This window comes from Ictalurus furcatus, chromosome 17 (assembly GCF_023375685.1).
Source record: "Ictalurus furcatus strain D&B chromosome 17, Billie_1.0, whole genome shotgun sequence".
NCBI lineage: Eukaryota > Metazoa > Chordata > Actinopteri > Siluriformes > Ictaluridae > Ictalurus > Ictalurus furcatus.
In genome coordinates, this window is record NC_071271.1 from 12,861,530 (window position 1) to 12,882,915 (window position 21,386).

The following is a 21,386-nucleotide window of genomic DNA, read 5'->3' on the forward strand; positions in this document are numbered from 1 at the left end:
GTGACTCTCGTCAAACGCGCTGATACTGCAGTCATCTGGATGTACTTTTTTCCGTGTAGTTATTACATCTTTGTGCAAAACTAATGCATAGGTTTGTGCCCAGAATCTTATCATGTGACTGAGTTATGGGCTGAAAATAGCTGAACAACGGCTGATCAAAAGTCATATGACAGTTTCTCCAAAATAAAAGCTTTGTTTCTTCCGCTTTCCAAACGCGCAAAACTCAGTCGATGTCTGAGATATTAAAGGTAAAACAGTAACGTTATTATTATTATTATTATTATTATTATTATTATTAATAATAATAATAATAATAGTAGTAGTAGTAGTAGTAGTAGTAGTATCATCATCGTTATTATTATTAGTTGTAGTAGTAGTAGTAGTAGTAGCAGTAGTATAATCATTGTTATTAGTAGTAGTAGTAGTAGTAGAAGTAGTAGTATCATCATTGTTATTATTATTATTGTTGTTGTTGTTGTTGTTATTACTGTCATTATTGTTGTTATAATTGTTGTTGTTCTTCTTCTTCTTCTTCCTCTTCTTCCTCCTCTTATTATTATTATTACAACCAAGTTGTAGCAAGATTAGTTTGGTATTGTCACAGCCCGGTCCGATCAGAACTCAAATTCCCAAGATGCAACACGCGCTTCTCATGCACGCATGCGCTCACCATCCCCGGAGTTCTGATCAGTCACACCTGGCACCAATCACACACACTCACCGCTAGTATTTAGGGAAGTCATTCACCCAGTTTATACGCGAAGTATACGCGCAGTAGCTCCTTTCTCTGCGTTACCAAGCCGTTCCTGTCTGTCTGTCTGTCTGTCTGTCTGTCTGTCTGTCTGTCTGTCTGTCTGTCTGTCTGTCTGTCTGTCTGTCTGAGCCTCGACCCTTGTTTTCTGTCTCGACTATGTTTTCTGCCTATCCCCGTTTGTATTGTTCGCCCGATCGCTTGACCCTTGTTTACCCTACGACTACGTTTCTTGAACTTCCCGATTCTACGCTCTACCCCCGCCGCCCGCTCCTGCTTCCGTGCCGTTTCGAGGTTTGTGACAGAAAACTTCGCCTTCTAATGGAAGCAGCGGGAGATCGTTGGCCACAAGCCATCGAGGGACATGGCCGGATGATTAGTGAACATGATCATCATCTCGCCCACCTGACTGAGCAGGTAGCTCGGCTAAACCAAGCCGCGCAGCTTTCTACGGCGCCGACCCCACGCTTACCTTCCACTCCAGCGCCGGAGAAGTATGATGGAGATCTGGCACGCTGTTGAGGTTTTTTACTCCAGTGCTCCCTGTTTTTTTCCACGTACCCAGACATGACGGAGAATCAGAGGATAATCCACTTCATGGAACTTTTAACCGGGAGAGCTCTCCTCTGGGCTACCGCGGAATGGGAACAGGAGGGGAACCGTATCAGCACGTATGAGCAGTTGACGTCACGCTTCCGCACTGTATTCGATCACTCTCCAGACAACCGGGAGACTGGGGAGGACTTATTGTACTTGGTGCAGGGATCACGTTGTGTGGCGGATTATGCTCTTGAATTTCGTACTGTGGCCGCTAGAAGTGGATGGAATCAACCCGCTCTAAAAGCTATGTTTCGCCGGGGATTAAATGCTGACATCGTAACGGAGCTGGCGTGCCGCGATGATCAGCTGACCCTTGACTCGCTCATCTGCGTAGCTATCCGCCTAGATCGTCTGCTACGGAGCCGCCGCTCCCTACGCAGCGAGGCGGAAGCACCGGCATCTGAGAGCCCTAGCGAACCCATGCAGCTAGGCCAGACCCGGGTAAGCATGCAGGAGAGAGAACAACGGCGCCGTGAACATTGTTGTTTCTACTGCGGCGAGAGGGGCCACTTCGTGCAACGATGCCCTCTCAAACAGCGCTCTACCCGAGGGGAAACCAAAACTGCCAGACAACCTCAGCCAGGGGTAAGTTTAGAACCCATTGCCCAGTACTCAGTCCAGTCTGCATTCGTATTACCCGTTATATTGGGTTACTCAAGTGTTTCCTGTATTTTAGAGGCGCTGATCGACTCTGGAGCGGCGGGGAACTTCATTAACCAAGAGACCATACTCCAATATAACATCCCCGTTCGTCCTCTCAGCACCCCCCGCCGTGTCCAAGCCATTGATGGGGCCCCCATTGGAGATGGCTTAATCACCCACTGTACCGAACCTATTAATCTCTGCACCAGCGCTCTTCATCAGGAGAAGATTACGTTCCATGTCATTGTGACAGCCCGGCATCCAGTGGTTCTCGGTCTTCCTTGGCTCGAACATCACAATCCACAAATTTCCTGGAATCAAAGGGAGATCACTAGCTGGTCAGCTCACTGCATCAATCACTGTCTTCAAGTCCCTGTGATCTCCTTAGCGTCCACATCCATTGAGAGCCCGGACAAGGCAGACAACGTTCTGATCCCCAGTGTTTACCACGACCTCATTGAAGTATTCAGTAAGAAGAAGGCTAGCGGACTACCTCCTCATCGTGAGTACGACTGCGCAATCGATTTGCTCCCAGGCACTACACCACCGCGAGGGAGAGTCTATTCGTTAACGGTCACCGAGCAAAGGGCCATGGAGGAGGACATTCAGGAGGCGTTGCACCAAGGGTATATACGACCATCTACTTCTCCAGCATCCGCGGGGTTTTTCTTCGTGGAGAAGAAGGGAGGAGGTTTACAACCATGCATCGACTACCGAGGACTAAACCAGTGTTGCGTCAAGTACCGTTACCCACTACCTCTAGTACCAGCCGCTCTGGAACAATTACGCACTGCCACCATCTTCACGAAACTGGACTTACGCAGTGCATACAACTTGGTCTGGATTCGAGAGGGAGATGAATGGAAGACTGGGTTCAGCACAACTTCAGGCCACTATAAGTATCAGGTCATGCCGTATGGGCTCTCTAACGCTCCCTCGGTTTTCCAATGTCTGATTAACGACGTGTTGCGTGACATGCTGGGACGCCATGTGATCGCCTACATCGACGACATTCTGATATATTCTGACTCCCGGGAGGAACATGTTCACCACGTCCGCCAAGTTCTACAACGACTGCTCCGTCACCAGTTATATGTTAAAGCTGAGAAATGCGAATTCCATAGAACCACCATTGCGTTTCTGGGATACGTCATCAGCCCCGAGGGGATCTCCATGGACCAGGAAAAGGTCCAGGCAGTAGTAGGCTGGCCCACACCCTCGACGATCAAAGAACTACAGAGGTTCCTGGGGTTTGCGCACTTCTACAGAAAGTTTATCAGAAATTTCAGTGCCATCGCCAACCCCCTCACATCCCTGCTAAAGGGGAAACCCAAACGTTTGTCATGGAATTCAACTGCCCAATCCGCCTTTGACAAACTCAAGAAAGCCTTCACTACTGCACCCATCATCAAACATCCGGATCCATCCAGACCGTTTATAGTGGAGGTGGATGCGTCAGAGACCGCGGTAGGAGCCATTCTATCCCAACGATTTGGAGAGAAGCCAAAGCTCCATCCGGTAGCATTCTTCTCGCGAAAGCTTTCCCCCACTGAGAGAAACTACGATGTGGGAAATCGTGAACTCTTGGCAGTTAAGTTAGTGCTGGAGGAGTGGAGACACTGGTTAGAGGGGGCTACACATCCATTTGTCATCTTCACAGACCACAAGAACCTGGAGTACCTTTGCACTGCAAAGCGACTCGCACCCCACCAGGCCCGATGGGCCATATTCTTCACCAGGTTCCATTTCACTTTATCCTACAGACCCGGGTCCAAAAACACAAAGGCTGATGCTCTTGTCTCGTCTCGACCACACAGAACGTGTCAACGAGCATGAAGAGTACATCATTCATCCTTCATGTATTCTCAACACGCTAGAGTGGGATCTGGACCATGAGCTAGAGCAGATTCCCCAGTCACAAGTACCCGTAAAGTGTCCTTCGAACAAACTGTTTGTGCCCGAGGAGTACCGCCAAGAACTCATCATCTGGGCACACACGGTACTCGGCACAGGGCATCCAGGGACACAACGCACACACCTTCTCCTAGAAGAGAAGTACTGGTGGCCCAATATGGAGGGAGATATACACAAGGTGGTGACGTCCTGTTCATCTTGCGCACAGAATAAGGTACCTCGGACCCTCCCAGCTGGGAGGCTCAAGCCCTTACCTATACCTGAACGCCCATGGTCACACATATCCGTAGACTTCATAACAGACCTGCCTAGATCCCAAGGAAATACCACAGTTCTAGTCACAGTGGACCGGTTCTCCAAGTCCGTACATTTCATTCCATTACCCGCTCTCTCCACTGCATTCGGGACAGCCGAACTTCTATTCCAGCATGTGTTCAGATATTTCGGCATTCCGGAAGAGATTGTCAGTGACAGGGGCCCGCAGTTTACTTCCAGAGTGTGGTCCAGCTTCATGACCAAGATGGGAGTGACAGTGAATCTCACCTCTGGATATCACCCACAAGCCAATGGACAAGTTGAACGAATCAATCAGGAATTGGGGCGATTCCTCCGTACTTTCTGTGCCAATAACCCAGAGGATTGGAGCAAGTTTTTGCCATGGGCCGAGTATGCCCAGAACTCACTACGTCATTCAGCTACCAATCTCACCCCTTTCCAGTGCGTGCTAGGTTACCAACCTCCACTGTTCCCGTGGAACGCAACTCCCACCGCAGCTTCGGCCGTTGACCATTGGTTCGAATGTAGCGAGCGTGTCTGGGCTGACACCCACCGATGCCTGAAAGAGACCAGAGACATGTACAAGCACAAAGCAGATCACCACCGCAAAGGACACCCTAATTACCAACCAGGCGATCGGGTGTGGTTGTCCACAAAGGATTGAGACAAGCTCATAGTTGTAAAAAACTAACGTCAAGATACACTGGACCATTCAAGATCCTCAAGCGAGTCAATGAAGTCACTTACCATCTGGAACTGCTACGACACGGCCGCATCTCCCCCTCATTCCACGTATCACGTCTCAAACCTGTTGTCAACGGTCCACTAGCCACCGAAGTACCAGCTGAAACTCTTACGACCCCTCTGGAAATTGATGGACAACCGGCTTACCGTGTCAAGAACATTCTCAAATCTAGACACAGAAGGGGCAAGCTGGAGTATTTGGTCGAGTGGGAGGGTTATGGACCTGAGGAACAGTGCTGGGTTCCCAAGCAGGATATACTGGATCCACAGCTTACTAAGGATTTTCACGCAACTCATCCTCATCTCCCTGGTCCACGACCCCGGGGGAGGCCAAGAAAGAACTCTGCTCCCAGAGTGAGCCCTTTGCGCTCACCATCCCCGGAGTTCTGATCAGTCACACCTGGCACCAATCACACACACTCACCGCTAGTATTTAGGGAAGTCATTCACCCAGTTTATACGCGAAGTATACGCTCAGTAGCTCCTTTCTCTGCGTTACCAAGCCGTTCTAGTTTGTTTGTTTATCGTGAGCCTCAACCCTTGTTTTCTGTCTCGACTACGCTTTCTGCCTATCCCCGTTTGTATTGTTCGCCCGATCGCTTGACCCTTGTTTACCCTATGACTACGTTTCTTGAACTTCCCGATTCTACGCTCTACCCCCGCCGCCCGCTCCTGCTTCCGTGCCGTTTCGAGGTTTGTGACCGGTATTTGTATGCAAATGTGCATTTGCAATGAGTCATACTTGTGTTCCTGGAAATATAATAGTTTTTGCTAGCACTAGAAGAGAATTCGTTTTAATGGATGTAGTGCAAGGCCCCTGAGAGAGTCCAATCATATAATGTTTACCAGAACGTTAGATGAATGTTCGTCTAAGGTTATAGCAAGGCTTTTTAAAAGAACGTTTTCTAAACCATAGGCGAAACGTGAACGTTAGATTTCTGTGAAGAAATTTTTCCTGGAAACCAAACGACTAAGAAAAACGCCTCTAGCTCTAAGAATTAAAAAAGGAACCAAAAAACAAACATTCTCAGAACCAATCATTGTAAGTCGGGTGATCAGGATGGGTAATCTGTGTATGGAAAATGATAAGACTTCTTGATATCTTGAAGATAAATGTAGGTTTTTGGTTTCAGGGGGCATGTTTGGGGTTGGCGGTTTGAATCCCGCCTCGGCTGTGTGTGCGCAGAGATTGCATATTTTTCCCGTTCTTTAATGGCTTCTTCTGGGTGCTCCGGTTTCCTTCCCTAGTCCAAAGTCATGCACTCTAGGCATGTCTTATAACAAACTGTGTTTGGCATTTTCAAATTGTCCATAGTGTGTGAATGTGTGTGCGATTATCCAGGGGACACCCAGCAACATTACTTTGAGTGTAGGCTTTACACCCGAACTGCAGGAATGCATCCATTTTCCATATTGCTTATCCTACACAAGGTCGCGGTCGACCCGAGTTCCCTGGAATAGACTTCAGGCTCCCCCGTGACCCTTTGTAGGATAAGCAGTATGGAAAATGGATGGATTTCTGCATTTTGGTTGTAGAGCATACATTCAAAGTAATGTTGCTAGAAAATGCAGTTTTGTACTCCTACATTAATAGAACATATAAATTTGCAGTTAGTTAAAACTAAGAGTGACTGACATTTTAAACCATAAAGCTGAATTAAAGCACGACATTGCTGAGGAATACAGGCTTTTCCTTCAGATTAATTGTAATATTCAGAACACATGAAACAGCACTCATTGCCTGTCTTATTATGTACTAAAAACCTGAATATGTTAAAGAAACATTTTATCTTCTTTTTCAGGAATGTTTCATATCTTATAAAAACCCCAATTACTCATCTTTGTTATTAATAATTAGCACTTTAACAGCCCCAGAAATATCCTATAATATAAACTCAGCAAAAAAAGAAACGTCCCTTTTTTCATGCTTGTTCAGTGAACCATAAACTCCTTAAGACACTGACAGTTTACAGGAGGTAGGCAATTAAGGTCACAGTTACAATAACTTAGGACACTAAAGAGACCTTTCTACTGACTCTGAAAAACACCAGAAGAAAGATGCCTAGGGTGCCTGCTCACCTGCGTGAACATACTATAGGCCTGCTGCAGGGAGGCATGAGGACTGCAGATGTGTTCAACACAATAAACTGCAATGTCTGTAATGTAAGACGCCTAAGACGGTGCTACAGGGAGACAGGAAGGACAGCTGATCGTCCTTGCAGTAGAAAATTACATGTAACCATGTGTCCCCCCAGATGTGATCAAGAACTTGCAAATGCCTTGGTGGAAGAGTGGAGTAACATCTCACAGCAAGAACTGACAAATCTGGTGCAGTCCATGAGGATGAGACGCACTGTAGTACTTAAAGCAACTGGTGGCCAGCAGATACTGACTGTTACTTTTAATATTGACCCCACCTTCGTTCAGGGACTCATTATTCCATTTCTGTTCATCAAATGTCTGGGAAACTTGTTCAGTTTATGTCTCAGTTGTTGAACCTTTTTATGTTAATACAAATATTTACAAATGTTAAGAAATTTGCTGGAAATAAAAGCAGCCTTATTCACATCTATCACTGTCCTTGTTCCTATTTTTGTTTCATATCATACACTGGCACAGGCCCTGCTCCTGACTCTGGTTCCATGACTAGTCTGACCCCTTCTGCCTTCACGGTCTCAGATGCTCTCATCCTTGACATGACGGTGCCACCTCTTGTTTATAAATAGACGCTAACACTGTCTTTGTCAGACGGTAGTCCAGTAGGTTCCTCTACCGTCTGCTGCCCTGAGTATGAATTTGCCTATGATTACCTTGTCTTACTTTGTGATCACCTGACCCCTAAATAATGAATAATGACCATGATTCTCGAATCTCATCTTTGCAGCTAACTGTAGGCCTATAACACAAGCAGCAGTCCGTAGACCTATCAACAGGATTGTGATGGTATTCTTAATCCCTGATGTAGTGAACTGGCATGAGTCTGTTTTTGTAAGTGGCTCTGGATAAAGGTGTCTGACAAATCCCATAAATGTAAATGCAGAGTAATAGAGTAAACAGGTTTTTCAGGTGTAGAAAAACAATAATAATATTGTGAGAAGAAAACTTTTCAAAGATTTCAAAGATCTGAAGGAAGCAACAGAAGTGCAGTCACTGTGAGATTGGAGCAGGACACTGCCTAGTTTGGGGGCCATTTTCTAAAGGGCCTGCCACCCATTTGTGATAGTCTGTTGTGGGGCTGACTAGAGAGCTGGAGAACGATTGTAAAGATGAAAAAGCTCAGATAGATATGTAGGAGCACAGTACGGAACCTGCGTGAAGTTGCCCCCTCCAACGCAAAAACGTCGGCAAAATAGTCTCAATCGTTTGTGCTGGTTTGTGCCGTAAAAATGTTCGTTTGTGCTGCTTCGGTTCTGGAGATATTAAAAGAATATTTATAGGTCATTCTGGGGTCACTCAGCTCCCCCACACGCTCCAAATTCACCCCAAATAGTCTCAATCGTTTGTGCTCCGTTTGTGCCACTAAAAGTTTAATTTGTGCTGGTTTCGTTTTTAAAATATTAGACATTGAATTTAGGTAGTTTACCGCCATAACATTTCTCCCTGGATGATTTTTCCCACCCGTAAAACGTCAAGTCCCGCCTTCTTCGCTACGATTGGCTGCTCACAAAAGATTGCGCAATAGAAATCGAACGTCGAACGTAACTGTTGCACTGTATCGTTTACATCACAGACGTCATGACTTTGATAACCATGGTAACGAGACGCTTCGTCTACATACAGTTTAAAATAACCTGCTTGTAGTTCCACCAAAAAGTTATGTCGGAAAACTTGGTTTTGATAGAATATCGTTGAGTGTTTTGTGTTTGCGTTAGCAAATTGAATGCTGTAAACGAAACTTTTTACGGCACAAACCAGTACAAACGGAGAACAAACGAGTGTGACTGTTCTGCCGACGTTTTGCGTTCGGTGGGGGGGCGGGCAACTTCACGTAGGTCAGTCACGACAATGCAAGTAACAGCCCAAAGCAATGTCGCATTTATTCCACAAGGATGTGCTGTAATGTAACTCAAGTTATTATTCGGCATGGATCCTGAAAGATGTTCATCAAAACAATGAGTGAGGCTACGTCCAAAACTGCATACTACTCTACTGAAAAGCATGTAAGTGTACTGTAGTAGACTTAGTGTAGTTTACAATGGCGCCAGCAGCTCCTGTTTAACAGATAGGATACAGAATACAATTACAGACAGAATAATCTGCAGGTATAAATTTGAATCAGAAAATTTTTTAGGCATATTGCCAGGTTTAAAGTTGTCATATGTTGGGGGAGTGTTCACTGCGTCAGTGAGTGCGTATTCATTCATTGCCATCTCTCTCTCTCTCTCTCTCTCTCTCTCTCTCTCTCTAAGTTTAAAAAGTCTAAAAGTGTGTGCTACTTCTTTACCTCAGATCTCTCTTCATTTGGAGATGTCACCCATACTGAAATCCATCTGGACCTTAAAGAATGGCATAATTATTTTCTTTACGCCTCTAATACTGCTTCCACTTCCACTATATGTGGGAACAACGGTACGTTAAATCCACCTTTTGGTAGATGTAACGATGTTGATGAAATTTATTTACGTTTATTTATATTAGGCATCTGGCAATGTTGTGTGGCATCCTTTTGGGTATCAAGACCATTCAGAAGGGCATAACTGCAGCTTCTGAACTTTTTATCTGCTGAATGTAGTTCAGCATTATTTCAGTTGTGTGTTGAGGTAACCAAATTTATGTCACATGTCTCTTAATTATTATTATTATTATTATTAGTAATAGTAGTAGTAGTAGTAGTAGTAGTAGTAGTATTTAATTCCATATTGAAGATTGCTTATCAGAATGCAAAAACATAGTTGATTTCCCCTTCTAATATTTCTTCAAGTGGCATTAGTATAGAGACCTAAAAATGCATCAAGCTACAGACTACTCATTCTTATTTCTAAATCTTTCATTCTTTTATACATACATGTTTCTCTTCTGATGTTTAAAATGTATAAAAAATAATACTTTTAAACTCTTGATGAAAGCTGCCCCAAACTAGCTGCTGTTATATACTGTTTATGTAGTAAAAACTATGAACCAAAGATTATTGTATCATTGTATAAATGCCTGTATCACACTGTACTCTACTGCATTTAATATCTATACTACACTCCTAGAAACAAGAACCCCATCAATGGTTGTTGAACGGTTCTTTGTGATAGCTAAGAGTTCTTAGCTTTCTAAAAGGACCCTACTTGTAACCAGTACTACTTTAAACATCTGCTTAAACCTATTTACATGGATCAGGCACCTCTGCCGTTTTTTCTCCTTTAATAAAAACAAAATTAAATAAAGTAATAATTATACAAAATAATTTGAATAAATGATCATTCTTTATGGTCACTTCCATTAAAAAAAATGTGATGACCAACTGGTGATTATAATAAAGGTTTACTTGAGTTATCATAGATATGGTAACAACAAAAAGCAGCTGAATTTGTCATTTCTAATCAAAAATGATGAGGAATAACAAGATGCAAAAAAAAATAAAATAAAGCAAGGGAGGCACCATTTCCATTTATGAAACTTGTTGGCCCACTGCAAACAAAATTCAAACCTGTGCATTATGTGTGTTTCTCGATTTTTAAACCAGGAATTCTCAAACCTTTTGCAGCTAGGGAACCTTTTAACTGAAAAATATATTTAATTGGACTCTCTTCAGCACATATTTAATTTGTGAACATAATATGAATAATTAAACTATTCAAATATTTTTTAAAAATTATTTTTTACATTCTGTTTTAATTTCTGAACTTTCTGCAGACAGAACATATTAGGTCCAAGTTATTATTACGTACTTATTTGGTTACTGAGGTTTGGATTAAACCCATTCATTTCAAGTGTCTAGTCAAACATGCTAATAACAATAATAACTCAGTAATAAATATAATAATGTATAGTTGTGTATGGTTGTGTGGATTAAAATTTTCACTACTGAAAAAAACAAAAAACAAAAAAAACCTACAGAAACCCCTGGAGGTCCTGAGACCCCTATTTGAGAACAAGTTTCTAAAGGACACTGAACTGTCTGAGATGACCAGAGGAAATTGTAACATAAGGAGGAGACTGTTACATGATCTTAGTTACATGACTATGTTGTGGAGTATTTTATATAATCAGGCAAGCTAAGAAAGATTTTTTTTCATTAATATCAGTATTTATGTTGTTATATTCATGTTATGTTGTTTAGAGGTCATAATGTATGTTTGTAAGGCCCTATGTTCTGAGGAGAACGTTTGCTGAGAGCTTGAATGCATTTTGTGAAGCTTAATATATAGGAAATATGCAGCTGACTCTGAACTACAAACTGAAATGTTATTGTTGTAATCCCTCATTGTAACATGTAATATATAGTCTGTTAGCCCTATATCGTGGCATATCTTGGCATTCTACACTACTGCATTACACAAAGAGCTTGGAGCACTGTTGTATATATGTTCTAGGACCTTTTCAATTTGTCACCACTTGCTGGATCATTTCTTCCTTGCTGTACCTCATGTTTTTCAAATTAAGCACTGCTTGGAACCATTTCAGATAGCTAAAGTGTCAGTTATAAGTTTCTGTCTTTAATTTATTTATTCATTTTCATATGGTTCATTTACATGTGATTCATTTACATGTGATTCATTTACGTATGATTCATTTACATGTGATTCATTTTCATGAGATTCATTTTCATGTGATTCATGTTCAAGTGATACATTTTCATGTGATTCATTTACGTATGATTCATTTACATGTGATTCATTTATTAATTTGCTTCTCTTTAAATCCAGTTTTAGACTGTGATATTACAAAGGTCTTTCCAGATTATTACTTAGTTATAAGTCTCTACATAGAACTTTAAGGGACAAGCAAATATCTCTCAGGGGTTCCAGGTGTAATGTTTTTAAAATCTTGAACTTTTCTTTCCAGAGGTGCTTATTTGAGATCATTTGAGTGTGTGGTCTGATGACTGTGTGTATTCCAGGAGGCCAGCTGTGCTTACGTGATCTCACTGATGGCAGTGTACTGGTGTACAGAAGCTCTCCCTCTGGCTGTGACTTCTCTGCTGCCTGCTCTCCTCTTTCCTCTGTTCGGCATCATGAAGTCAAAACAGGTGTCTCAGTATTTAGGCTCCGATCTGAATCTCTAATCTGAACTTTCAGCACATCACTCGTTTATTGTACCACATTGATCTGGTGCTTTTTTTCCAGTGAATTATGGGTGTTAAATGAACTGTTTATTCTCCTGTCATTCTCCAGGTGTGCATTCAATATCTGAAGGACACTAATATGTTATTTGTGAGTGGCCTAATGGTGGCAGTAGCTGTCGAGCACTGGAACCTACACAAGCGCATTGCTCTCCGAGTGCTGCTCTTCGTAGGAGTGCGTCCAGCACTGTAGGTGACCACTAATTAAAGTAGAACAATCGTAGTGTCTCTTCCCCATAGAGTTCTTAAGAAGTTGCCAGCTTTTATTTGAAGTTTCTTTCTTTCTTTCTCGTTGTTCCTGTGTTTGGACACAGGCTAATGCTAGGGTTCATGGGTGTTACAGCTTTCCTCTCCATGTGGATCAGTAACACCGCAACCACAGCGATGATGGTTCCCATAGTGCAGGCAGTCCTGGAGCAACTGAACAACCAGGAAATAGAAACAATCCCGCTCAACTCCAGCGTGGAGCCCAACCAGGCTTCAGACACACAAAACAATGAGTCTGCTAAACAAAAACACGGGCAAGGTCAGATATGTGGCCATTGTTATGTATTTTATACAAGATAGGGATAATTCATTTCACCATTTTCAGCCCTACCTAATAGAATGGCTTTCAGATGTGTTGTATTTTAATATGTGAGATCTTTGTTTGCTATGATTATTTTCTGCCCAGCAGTGGTATTAAGTGGTCTGAACATGTCAACTGAAGCAACCAGGCATCAAGAAGCAGCAGAGAGAAAACAGATATGTAAAGGCATGACGTTGTGTGTGTGCTATGCTGCCAGCATTGGGGGAACGGCCACGCTCACAGGCACAGGCCCTAACCTGGTACTCAAGGGACAAATGAACCAGTGGGTGTCACACCTAAGTACTGATGATAACCTTGAATTCTAAAGAATTTCTTTTCCTTCTCACTCTACAAGTCTGTTAACTTTTTTATACTATTATCACATTAAGTGATTGTCTTTCCCTTTTCCCTTAGACTGTTTCCGCAGAATGGTGATGTCATCAATTTTGCATCCTGGTTTGGCTTTGCATTTCCAAACATGATCATAATGCTAGCTTCATCCTGGCTGTGGCTGCAGTTTCTTTTCATGGGGTTCAAGTAAGTGTTGTTAATGCTAACCCTTGTTTATCCAGTACAACCGAGTCCAACAGTCTGTTTCTTCTTGCCCTCCTTCCACCAGCTTCAGGAAGACATGGGGTTGCAAGGCAGTGAAGACAGAGAAAGAGATTGCGGCGTATAATGTGATCCGAGAGCAGCACCGGCTGCTGGGACCCATGACATTTGGAGAGTTTAGTGTGTTGGCTCTCTTCATTCTACTTGTGGTCCTGTGGTTCACCCGGGATCCCGGATTTGTGGCCGGCTGGGCCACACACACATTCAACTCAGAGGCTGAGTATGGGTTACATTGTGCTTGCAAAGCTTTCATTTACTTTGTTGCATTTTCACTAAATAATAACTGTGGCTTATGGATATGGTTGGGATTAAATATGGTACTGAATACAGAGTAATTTCCCATTGTTACTAAAACATCAGGTATGTGACAGATGCCACGGTGGCAGTTTTCATCGCTGTGCTTCTTTTCATTCTGCCATCAACACCACCAATGTTCTGTTGCTGGCCAACAGCTAGTCCTGGTCCAGGTGGGAGACACCTTACTACCGCAAAAATGATGAGTTATGAAGTGAAGTGCATGTCACTGACTCATAGTATTGGCTTTGTTTGTCTCTGGGTATCCCCATATTTCTCCAGCTCTGCTTACATGGGAGGTAGCTCAGAGGAAAATGCCCTGGAACATAGTTCTGCTCCTTGGGGGAGGATTTGCACTGGCCAAAGGGAGTGAGGTAATATTTAACCATATACCATTTTCTCCTCCTACCTAATGTGTACCTTTGCATACTGCTTTCTAATGAAGGACTTTTCAGTTAAGAGCTTTTCGGTATGTCCCTCTGGAAGAAGCCATAAAGGTTGTATGTAAATTAAAAATTGGTTTTCCTTTTTTATAAAGATTTCCAAATAGAACCTGTTTAGCTAGAACTGTTAAACATTCTTCAGGAACCCTTGAGGAACCCTTTTTCACAAAGTATAGATTGAATAGATGTGTTTTATTTGTTCAAATATGAATGGATTATGCCACAGTCAAAAATTCGGAATAACTTGCTCTCATACTGTAAGATGCCATCATCTTAATCTATAAATAAATTCATCTTATTTTTGAACTGTTGTCGTTGTTGCTCAAGGAATCAGGTCTTTCCCGGTGGATGGGAAATCATTTAACACCTCTGCATAGTATTCCTCCTTGGGCCATAGCCATTGTCCTCTGTCTCCTGATATCCACTTTCACTGAGTGCACCAGCAATGTGGCCACAGCTACCCTCTTCCTCCCTGTCCTGGCCTCTATGGTAAGGACAACATTAAAAAAAAGCAGTTTATTGTAGTAGTAGTAGTAGTAGTAGCAGTAGCAGTAGTAGTAGTAGATCAATGTGAGTGTACACCGTATGTGGGTGATTGCCAGTGAAAACAAGCATTGAAGCACGACCCTAACCCAGATCCACAACACCCGATTGTCCGTTCATTTTTCACGGAATTATTTCAGTCCCTTTTAGAGGCCCCTTCATTAGACAGCCAAGTTCTCAAGTAGCCCAATTCAGCTGCCTATCTGTGCTCACAGGCAACCGAATTGTCCTTCTGCTCTCCCCAAACTGCACTACTCTGCTGTTCTTTAGTTAACTTACAAAGCTCTGCAGTGAGACTTGGCTGCAAATGAACCAGGCAGGAGTGACATTCAGGCAGCAGTGACATTCATAAATGAACAGAGAGACAGAGAGCAGTAAAAAGAGGTAGAAAATGAGAGTTAATGAGGAACAAGAGCATTTACATATACTATTTCTGTATCCATATTGATTTCTTACTGATTTTGATCTACAAATAATTTTGTAAAAGTGCTTGAGAAAATATTATTTTCTTTTAAGTCATTATATGTGAATAGGGAAATTTAGTTAAAACTATTGACATAGCAAACAATATATACCAGTTGATTGCTGATATTATTTTACAAGTATTTTGTATTGGAACTAAAATTAAATAAATATACTTGTTTATGCAAATGAGGCTTCATGTAATTAAATACACAGTAAATTTGCATACTTACTAAGAGCACAAATCAACTCTTTATTTTATTAATGTTCATTTCACTGTGAAGATGCTATCAGGAGAATGGCATTTACAGATATGTATGTTGGAACATACTTTCCTTATTTATTTGTTGTTTATTCAAGGAAATACCTTGCATAGTATTTTTCTAATTAGGGACTGGAATAAACATGCAACATTTCATGAATGTAGGTAATCTAGAAAGAGAGATTTTTTGGTTCTGAAAATAGAAAAAAAAATTCATAAAAAACTGCGATAAAACACAATTTATAAAGGAAATTAATATTTATATCATAATGAGACATGAATTAAAAATATATATCAGGGAATAAGCTTTTCAGGGATATATGAAATGGTGGAACTTAAAGCGTTCTTCAAAAAAGTATCACATGCGGTGGATGCGAGGGAACAAAAACAGTGAAATAAACATTTTTCTCTTGAATTTTGATGTTTTTATTACTACAGTTTAAGAGAAGACTTTCTAAATCCACCAAAAATGACTGACATGATTAAAATTGTTGTTCCTACCTGTAGTGTCTTGCCTTAATTATGGCCATTCCTGTTTAAGCATGTTTAAGCACATCTTTATATATATGACAATCATGCAAACACACACCTCGAAAACCTCGAGCTCCATTCTTTTACACCCAAAAAAGATCTAAGCCATGTCTCAAAAGCTTAAATTACTATGTGTCAGCTGTTATGTTATGGTTTGCTCCCCAGTTGTGCAATAGTTCTGAGGACCGGCTGCTTTATTACAGACATGAGTCAGTCTTGGATGTAACATCCAGAAGGATCCCAGCTTAATTACACACACTAAATAACAGCTCACAGCAAAGAAAACCATCATTTAAATTACAGATCTGAATTAGAGAATTATAGTAGAGCTTTAACCAAATGTCATGTATATAATGATTCATTTTTGCATTTTAGTCACACTCCATTGGAATGAACCCCTTGTATGTCATGGTGCCCTGCACACTCAGTGCCTCTTTTGCCTTCATGTTACCCGTGGCAACACCCCCCAATGCTATTGTATTCTCCTATGGCTACCTCAAGGTGTCGGACATGGTGAGTTGTTTCTCTTAGATAATAATTATGCTCTTGAAAGCTGTAAATAGTCTGATTGGTTAGTAATTTGTGCACTTTTGAGTTTTGAGTACTATTAACAACCTTACCCTTGACCATACATTTATTCTTAGGTCACATATGCTCTACTATCAATTTTTTTGAGTTTGTTCTTGTTATGATCTAATCATTTGGTGGTTTTCATCTATTCAAGGCAAGGGCCGGCATAATGATGAACATTATAGGAATCTTCTGCATCACAGTGGCCATCAACACCTGGGGAAAGGCAATGTTCCATTTGGACACTTTCCCTACATGGGCCAACAGCACAGGCTTGTGAAAGCCATGACAGACACAAGTGAAGAGTGAAATACAGTTACATAAATGGTGCAACATAACAGAGCCCAAATGTGAGTTTTTTTATACTCCATCTGTGATGGGCTAGTCATGTGTTGTTGTTTTTTTTTTACAGCTCCTATTATTAACACAAATTACCCAATTCACTAAGTAGCATTTACGCATGCTTTCATCTTCTTGGGATTGTACAGTGCTGATTGAAAGTTTGTGGATATACTGTAGAATTTTTTACATAGCTGCATATATATGATCATATATATGCAAGATTTTCACAAAAGTCCTAAAAATAGATCAAGAGAACCCAATTAAACAGTTGAGACAAAAATATTATACTTGCTCTTTTATTTATTGAGGAAACAATCCAATATTACAAATCTGTGAGTATGTGAACCTTTGCTTTCAGTATCGGGTATGACCCCTTGTGTAGCAATATCTGCAACTAAACATTTCCTGTAACTACCGATCAGTAACTTTATTCTTCTTTAATCATTGACATTTTCCTTTAGAATTCAAAGATGTAATTCAGCATTCATTGTTCCATCAATGTTGGCAAGCCGTCCTGTTCCAGATGCAGCAAAATAGGCCCAAACCATGATACTTCCACCACCATGTTTCACAGATGGGATAAGGTTCTTATGCTGAAATGCAATATTTTCCTTTCTCCAAACATAACGCTTCTCATTTAAACCAAAAGTTCTATTTTGGTCTCATCCAGCCACAAAACATTTTTCCATTAACCTTCTGGCTTGTCCATGTGATCTTTAGCAAACTGCAGACGGGCAGCCAATGTTCTTTTTGGAGAGCAGTCACACTATTGTTGTTCAGTGTTACTCATGAATATTAACATTAGCCAACATGAGCGAGGCCTTCAGTTGCTTAGAATTTACCATGGGTTCCTTTGTGACCTCATAAACTATTACACATCTTGCTCTTGAAATCATTGTTGTTGGTCGACCTCTCCTGGGGAGGGTAAAAGAGGTCTTGAATTTCTTCCACTTGTCTGTCTGATTGTTGATTGGTGGAGTCTAAACTCTTTAGAGATCCTTTTGTAACCTTTTCTAACTTGATGAGCATCAAAAAATCTTTCCTCAGAAATCTCCTTTGTTTATTCCATGATACAGTTCCACAAACAGGTGTTGTGAAGATCAAAATTTGATAGATCCCTGTTCTTTAAATAAAACAGGGAGCTCACACACACCTGATTGTCATCCCACTGACTGAAAACACCTGATCTAATTTTACCTTCAAATTAACTGCTAATCGTAGAGGTTCACATATTTTTGCCAGTCACAAATATGTAATATTGGATAATGTTCCTTAATAAATAAACAACTCAGTATAATATTTTTGTCTTATTTGTTTAATTGAGTCCTCTTTGCCTACTTTTAGAACTTGTGTGAAAATCTGATGATGTTTTAGGTCTTATTAATGCAGAAACTTTTAAGCACAAAATTCGAAACTTTCAAGCACCACTGTATATTTCAGAAATCAAAGTCCAAGTCACTGATGCCAGGGTTTCATTAGTGTTTCTTTAAATATAATGCATTTAGAAAGAAAACAGTCATTAAATCTTAGTCTATGTGTCACCAGGGAAGTGCAATTATGAGTCTTGTGTTGAGGATTGTTTTTTAAGACTAAGCTTCAGTTGCCAGCATTCTAAACATCTCCTGCTTTGTTAATACAATATTCAGTTCATAATATTTATATATAGTTAGAAATCCCAATGAGGACACTTTTTCTTTTCTTGTCAATTTGAATGAACCCAGTGCTCATCATTGCCATCAACATATTTTCCTAAGCAATTTAACAATTATAGACATGGCATTTCATCAGTATACGTGTTTGTTATCTGCTGTATGAAATGTTATACTGTTTTATAACTGTACAAATAAAATCTGTAGGGTATTTATTTTGTATCATAGACCCTTCTAAGGTCTCAGCTTAGGGAGAATGTGACCTGTGTCAAGAGGGTCAATATGTTTGTAAAAACAACTTTATAAGTTTATCCCTGATTGAAATGATATTTTGTGTCTTGTAGGTTTTTATACAGTTTACTGATGATGTTTTAGGTCATATTAATGCAGAAAATTCTAAACTTTTAAGCACAAAATTTGAAACTTTCAAGCACCACTGTATATTTCAGAAATCAAAGTCCAAGTCATTGATGCCAGGGTTTAATTAGTGTTTCTTTAAATGTAATGCATTTAGAAAGAAAACAGTCATTAAATCTTAGTCTATGTGTCACCAGGGAAGTGCAATTATGAGTCTTGTGTTGAGGATTGTTTTTTAAGACTAAGCTTCACTTGCCAGCATTCTAAACACCTCCTGCTGTGCTAGTGTTGTACAATTTCTTCTGATAGACTCTTTTATTTTAATGTTAATAGTCATATTTATTAATACACAAAAGTGGAGCTTATATTTAGTAATATTCAGTTCATAATGTGTTATTGTTCACACTATTAAGGAAGATTTAGTACTGTAAGTTTATATTGTTTGCAATGTAGTTAGAAATCCCAATGAGGACACTTTTGTTTCTTGCTAATTTGAATGAAGCCAGTGCTCATCATTGCCATCAACATATTTTCCTAAGCAGCCTAACAATTATAGACAGGGCATTCCATCAGTATACCTGTTTGTTATGTGCTGTATGAAATGTTATACTGTTTTATAACTGTACATATAAAATCTGTATGGTATTTATAGGGTAGAGACCCTACCAAGGTCTCAGCTTAGGGAGCATGTGACCTGTGTCAATATGTTTGTTAAAAAAACAAACAAACAAACAAACAAACAAAAAACTTTATAAGTTTATGTCTGATTGAAATTATATTTTGTGTCTTGTAGGTTTTTATACAGTTTAAGTTTATTTATTGAAATTTTGAGTTTATACATTAAAAATATTGCAAAATGTAGTCAATCTTAAAAGAAACAAAATCACTGCAATAAAAACTAGTTTCAGTGATTTCATGATTGGCTCTTTAAAGTGATGCACTAAGTCAGGTATGTAAAAGAAATGTGGCCTTCCATTTCTGCTGGAGAACAGATGCAAGTAGAGATGCAAGAACTTTAATAAAAACAGATCATTACATTACTCATTTGTCTTCTCTATTATTTCCTTGTATCTTGTGTTTTCTAATTTCTCCCATTTTGTTATATTTTTCCAACATATGTGCTGTACCAACTCAATCAAATCAATTTACTTTTTAATTTAAAATATGTTTCTAACTGAAGTTACAGTGTGATGGTTAAAGACAAATAGTCATTACATTACCTTAGACGTATTTTAGTGAATTATAACAGGCATCTAAATCTTGTGTAGGAAGTGTAGAAATACTGTACTGTATATACTATGATCTCTAACATGAATGTAGAACCCAGACTACAAGGCGATGCCACTGCACATACAATCACTTGTTAACTGCTTATTTGTTAAACATTATGTAACTTTGTGGTGCAGTACTTCTCTTCAGCCAAGTGACTTTTTAAAAATGCATTTCATTACTTCAAAGGGATCTTGATGTAACTAAAATTTAAAGTTTGGTCAAGCTTATGCTGCTTTTATAGCACAGGACAAAAGTGACCAAAGCACGACAGTGGCCAAGAACATCAACAATGTGGAAAGTACACTGTGAACTATAAATACCGCTTACCCACTTACAGTATTTAATGTGAAGCCAGTCATGCAATTTCATGCAATTTGTATTTTTCTTTAACTTTGGAACAGTCTTTAGAGATGAGGTATGTTGGAAGTATACTTGAACAACTGATGTTCGTACACAAATATTTTCACAGACGCTTTTGGATACAAAGACAGGTTTTACTGACAAAGATCAGGAACCTGAGATTAGCAAAGGGTCTACAAACAGACAAAAAAGACAACTAGGCAAAACACAGTAAAAATCAGTTATACAATTGTCATGGAATAAAAGCTCAGTAATGTTACTGTTAAAGGTTTAAGTAAGCATTTCAAAGAATTGAAGATTGTCCAGGTTTTTTATAGGATTGTGTGTGATAGTGAACAGGTATAACTATTTAAAAGTCCAGAGACTTGTGAACATGGATCATATGACTGATCATGTGATCATTTTTTTTTTTCTTATTTTAGTATCATGGAATGTGTTTCATTGGAGACAATGGAGACAGAAACACTATGAGAAAGATATACCTTGTTTATCTCAGGCATATGGTGATGGTCCGTTGGGTGGAAAGTATGGAATTAACTGTTCAGGACAGGGTCCAGGATGCCCTGATCTGGAACCCAGCATCGTTCCTCAGGGCTGTATCATTCCCAGTCAATCAAATACTGCATCCTACATCCCATTCCAGATTCCATCTGGAATCCAGTATCTCTCATATGGTGTAAGCAGGTTGTATTCCCAAATCCAAGGGTGCTTCTAGAGGTTCAGGGACCAAGGGGTTTCAACAGAGAAACATGAAAAGTGGGACATAAACAATATTGTCTTGGTAGTTCAAGTTTATAAGTCATATAACTGATATGTAATCTTTATTCATGATTTATAACATTGTGGTAAATGTTAAAGGTTGTGAGTCTGTAGCTAGGGAAGTTCCAGACCAGTAGGGTACTTGGTTTATGATCTAACAAG

At 40.2% G+C, this 21,386-nt stretch overlaps 1 protein-coding gene across 6 annotated transcripts; it reads left to right on the forward strand.

Annotated features, from left to right (window-relative positions):
- The first annotated feature begins 8,651 nt into the window (after nucleotides 1-8,651).
- slc13a5b (solute carrier family 13 member 5b) lies at nucleotides 8,652-18,687 on the forward strand. 6 transcript variants are annotated; one of them, XR_008388280.1, is made up of 14 exons: nucleotides 8,653-9,087; nucleotides 9,377-9,496; nucleotides 11,979-12,107; nucleotides 12,253-12,389; nucleotides 12,515-12,726; nucleotides 12,874-13,051; nucleotides 13,183-13,305; nucleotides 13,388-13,600; nucleotides 13,741-13,847; nucleotides 13,957-14,048; nucleotides 14,445-14,606; nucleotides 16,291-16,428; nucleotides 16,640-16,835; nucleotides 17,289-18,687. XR_008388280.1 is itself a non-coding variant. In XM_053647306.1 (13 exons), the coding sequence occupies exons 1-13, from the start codon at nucleotides 9,025-9,027 to the stop codon at nucleotides 16,763-16,765; spliced, it is 1,800 nt and encodes a 599-aa protein (XP_053503281.1). In that variant the 5' UTR covers nucleotides 8,653-9,024; the 3' UTR covers nucleotides 16,766-18,687. The 6 variants fall into 6 exon arrangements, 3 of the variants coding, with proteins under 3 accessions (XP_053503281.1, XP_053503282.1, XP_053503284.1); XR_008388281.1 differs by lacking the exons at nucleotides 16,640-16,835; nucleotides 17,289-18,687 and adding an exon at nucleotides 14,876-15,044 and having other exon boundaries at nucleotides 8,652-9,087; nucleotides 16,291-16,427; XR_008388282.1 differs by lacking the exons at nucleotides 16,640-16,835; nucleotides 17,289-18,687 and adding an exon at nucleotides 14,931-15,044 and having other exon boundaries at nucleotides 8,652-9,087; nucleotides 16,291-16,427.
- The last annotated feature ends 2,699 nt before the right edge of the window (nucleotides 18,688-21,386 follow it).

Coding starts and splice junctions, on each gene's coding strand:
- slc13a5b (XM_053647306.1), top strand. CDS start 9,025: ATGTTCATCAAAACAATGAGTGAGGCTACGTCCAAAACTGCATACTAC. Junction 12,390..12,514: donor GTAGGAGTGCGTCCAGCACT/GTAGGTGACCAC, acceptor GTTTGGACACAG/GCTAATGCTAGGGTTCATGG. Junction 14,049..14,444: donor CACTGGCCAAAGGGAGTGAG/GTAATATTTAAC, acceptor TTGTTGCTCAAG/GAATCAGGTCTTTCCCGGTG.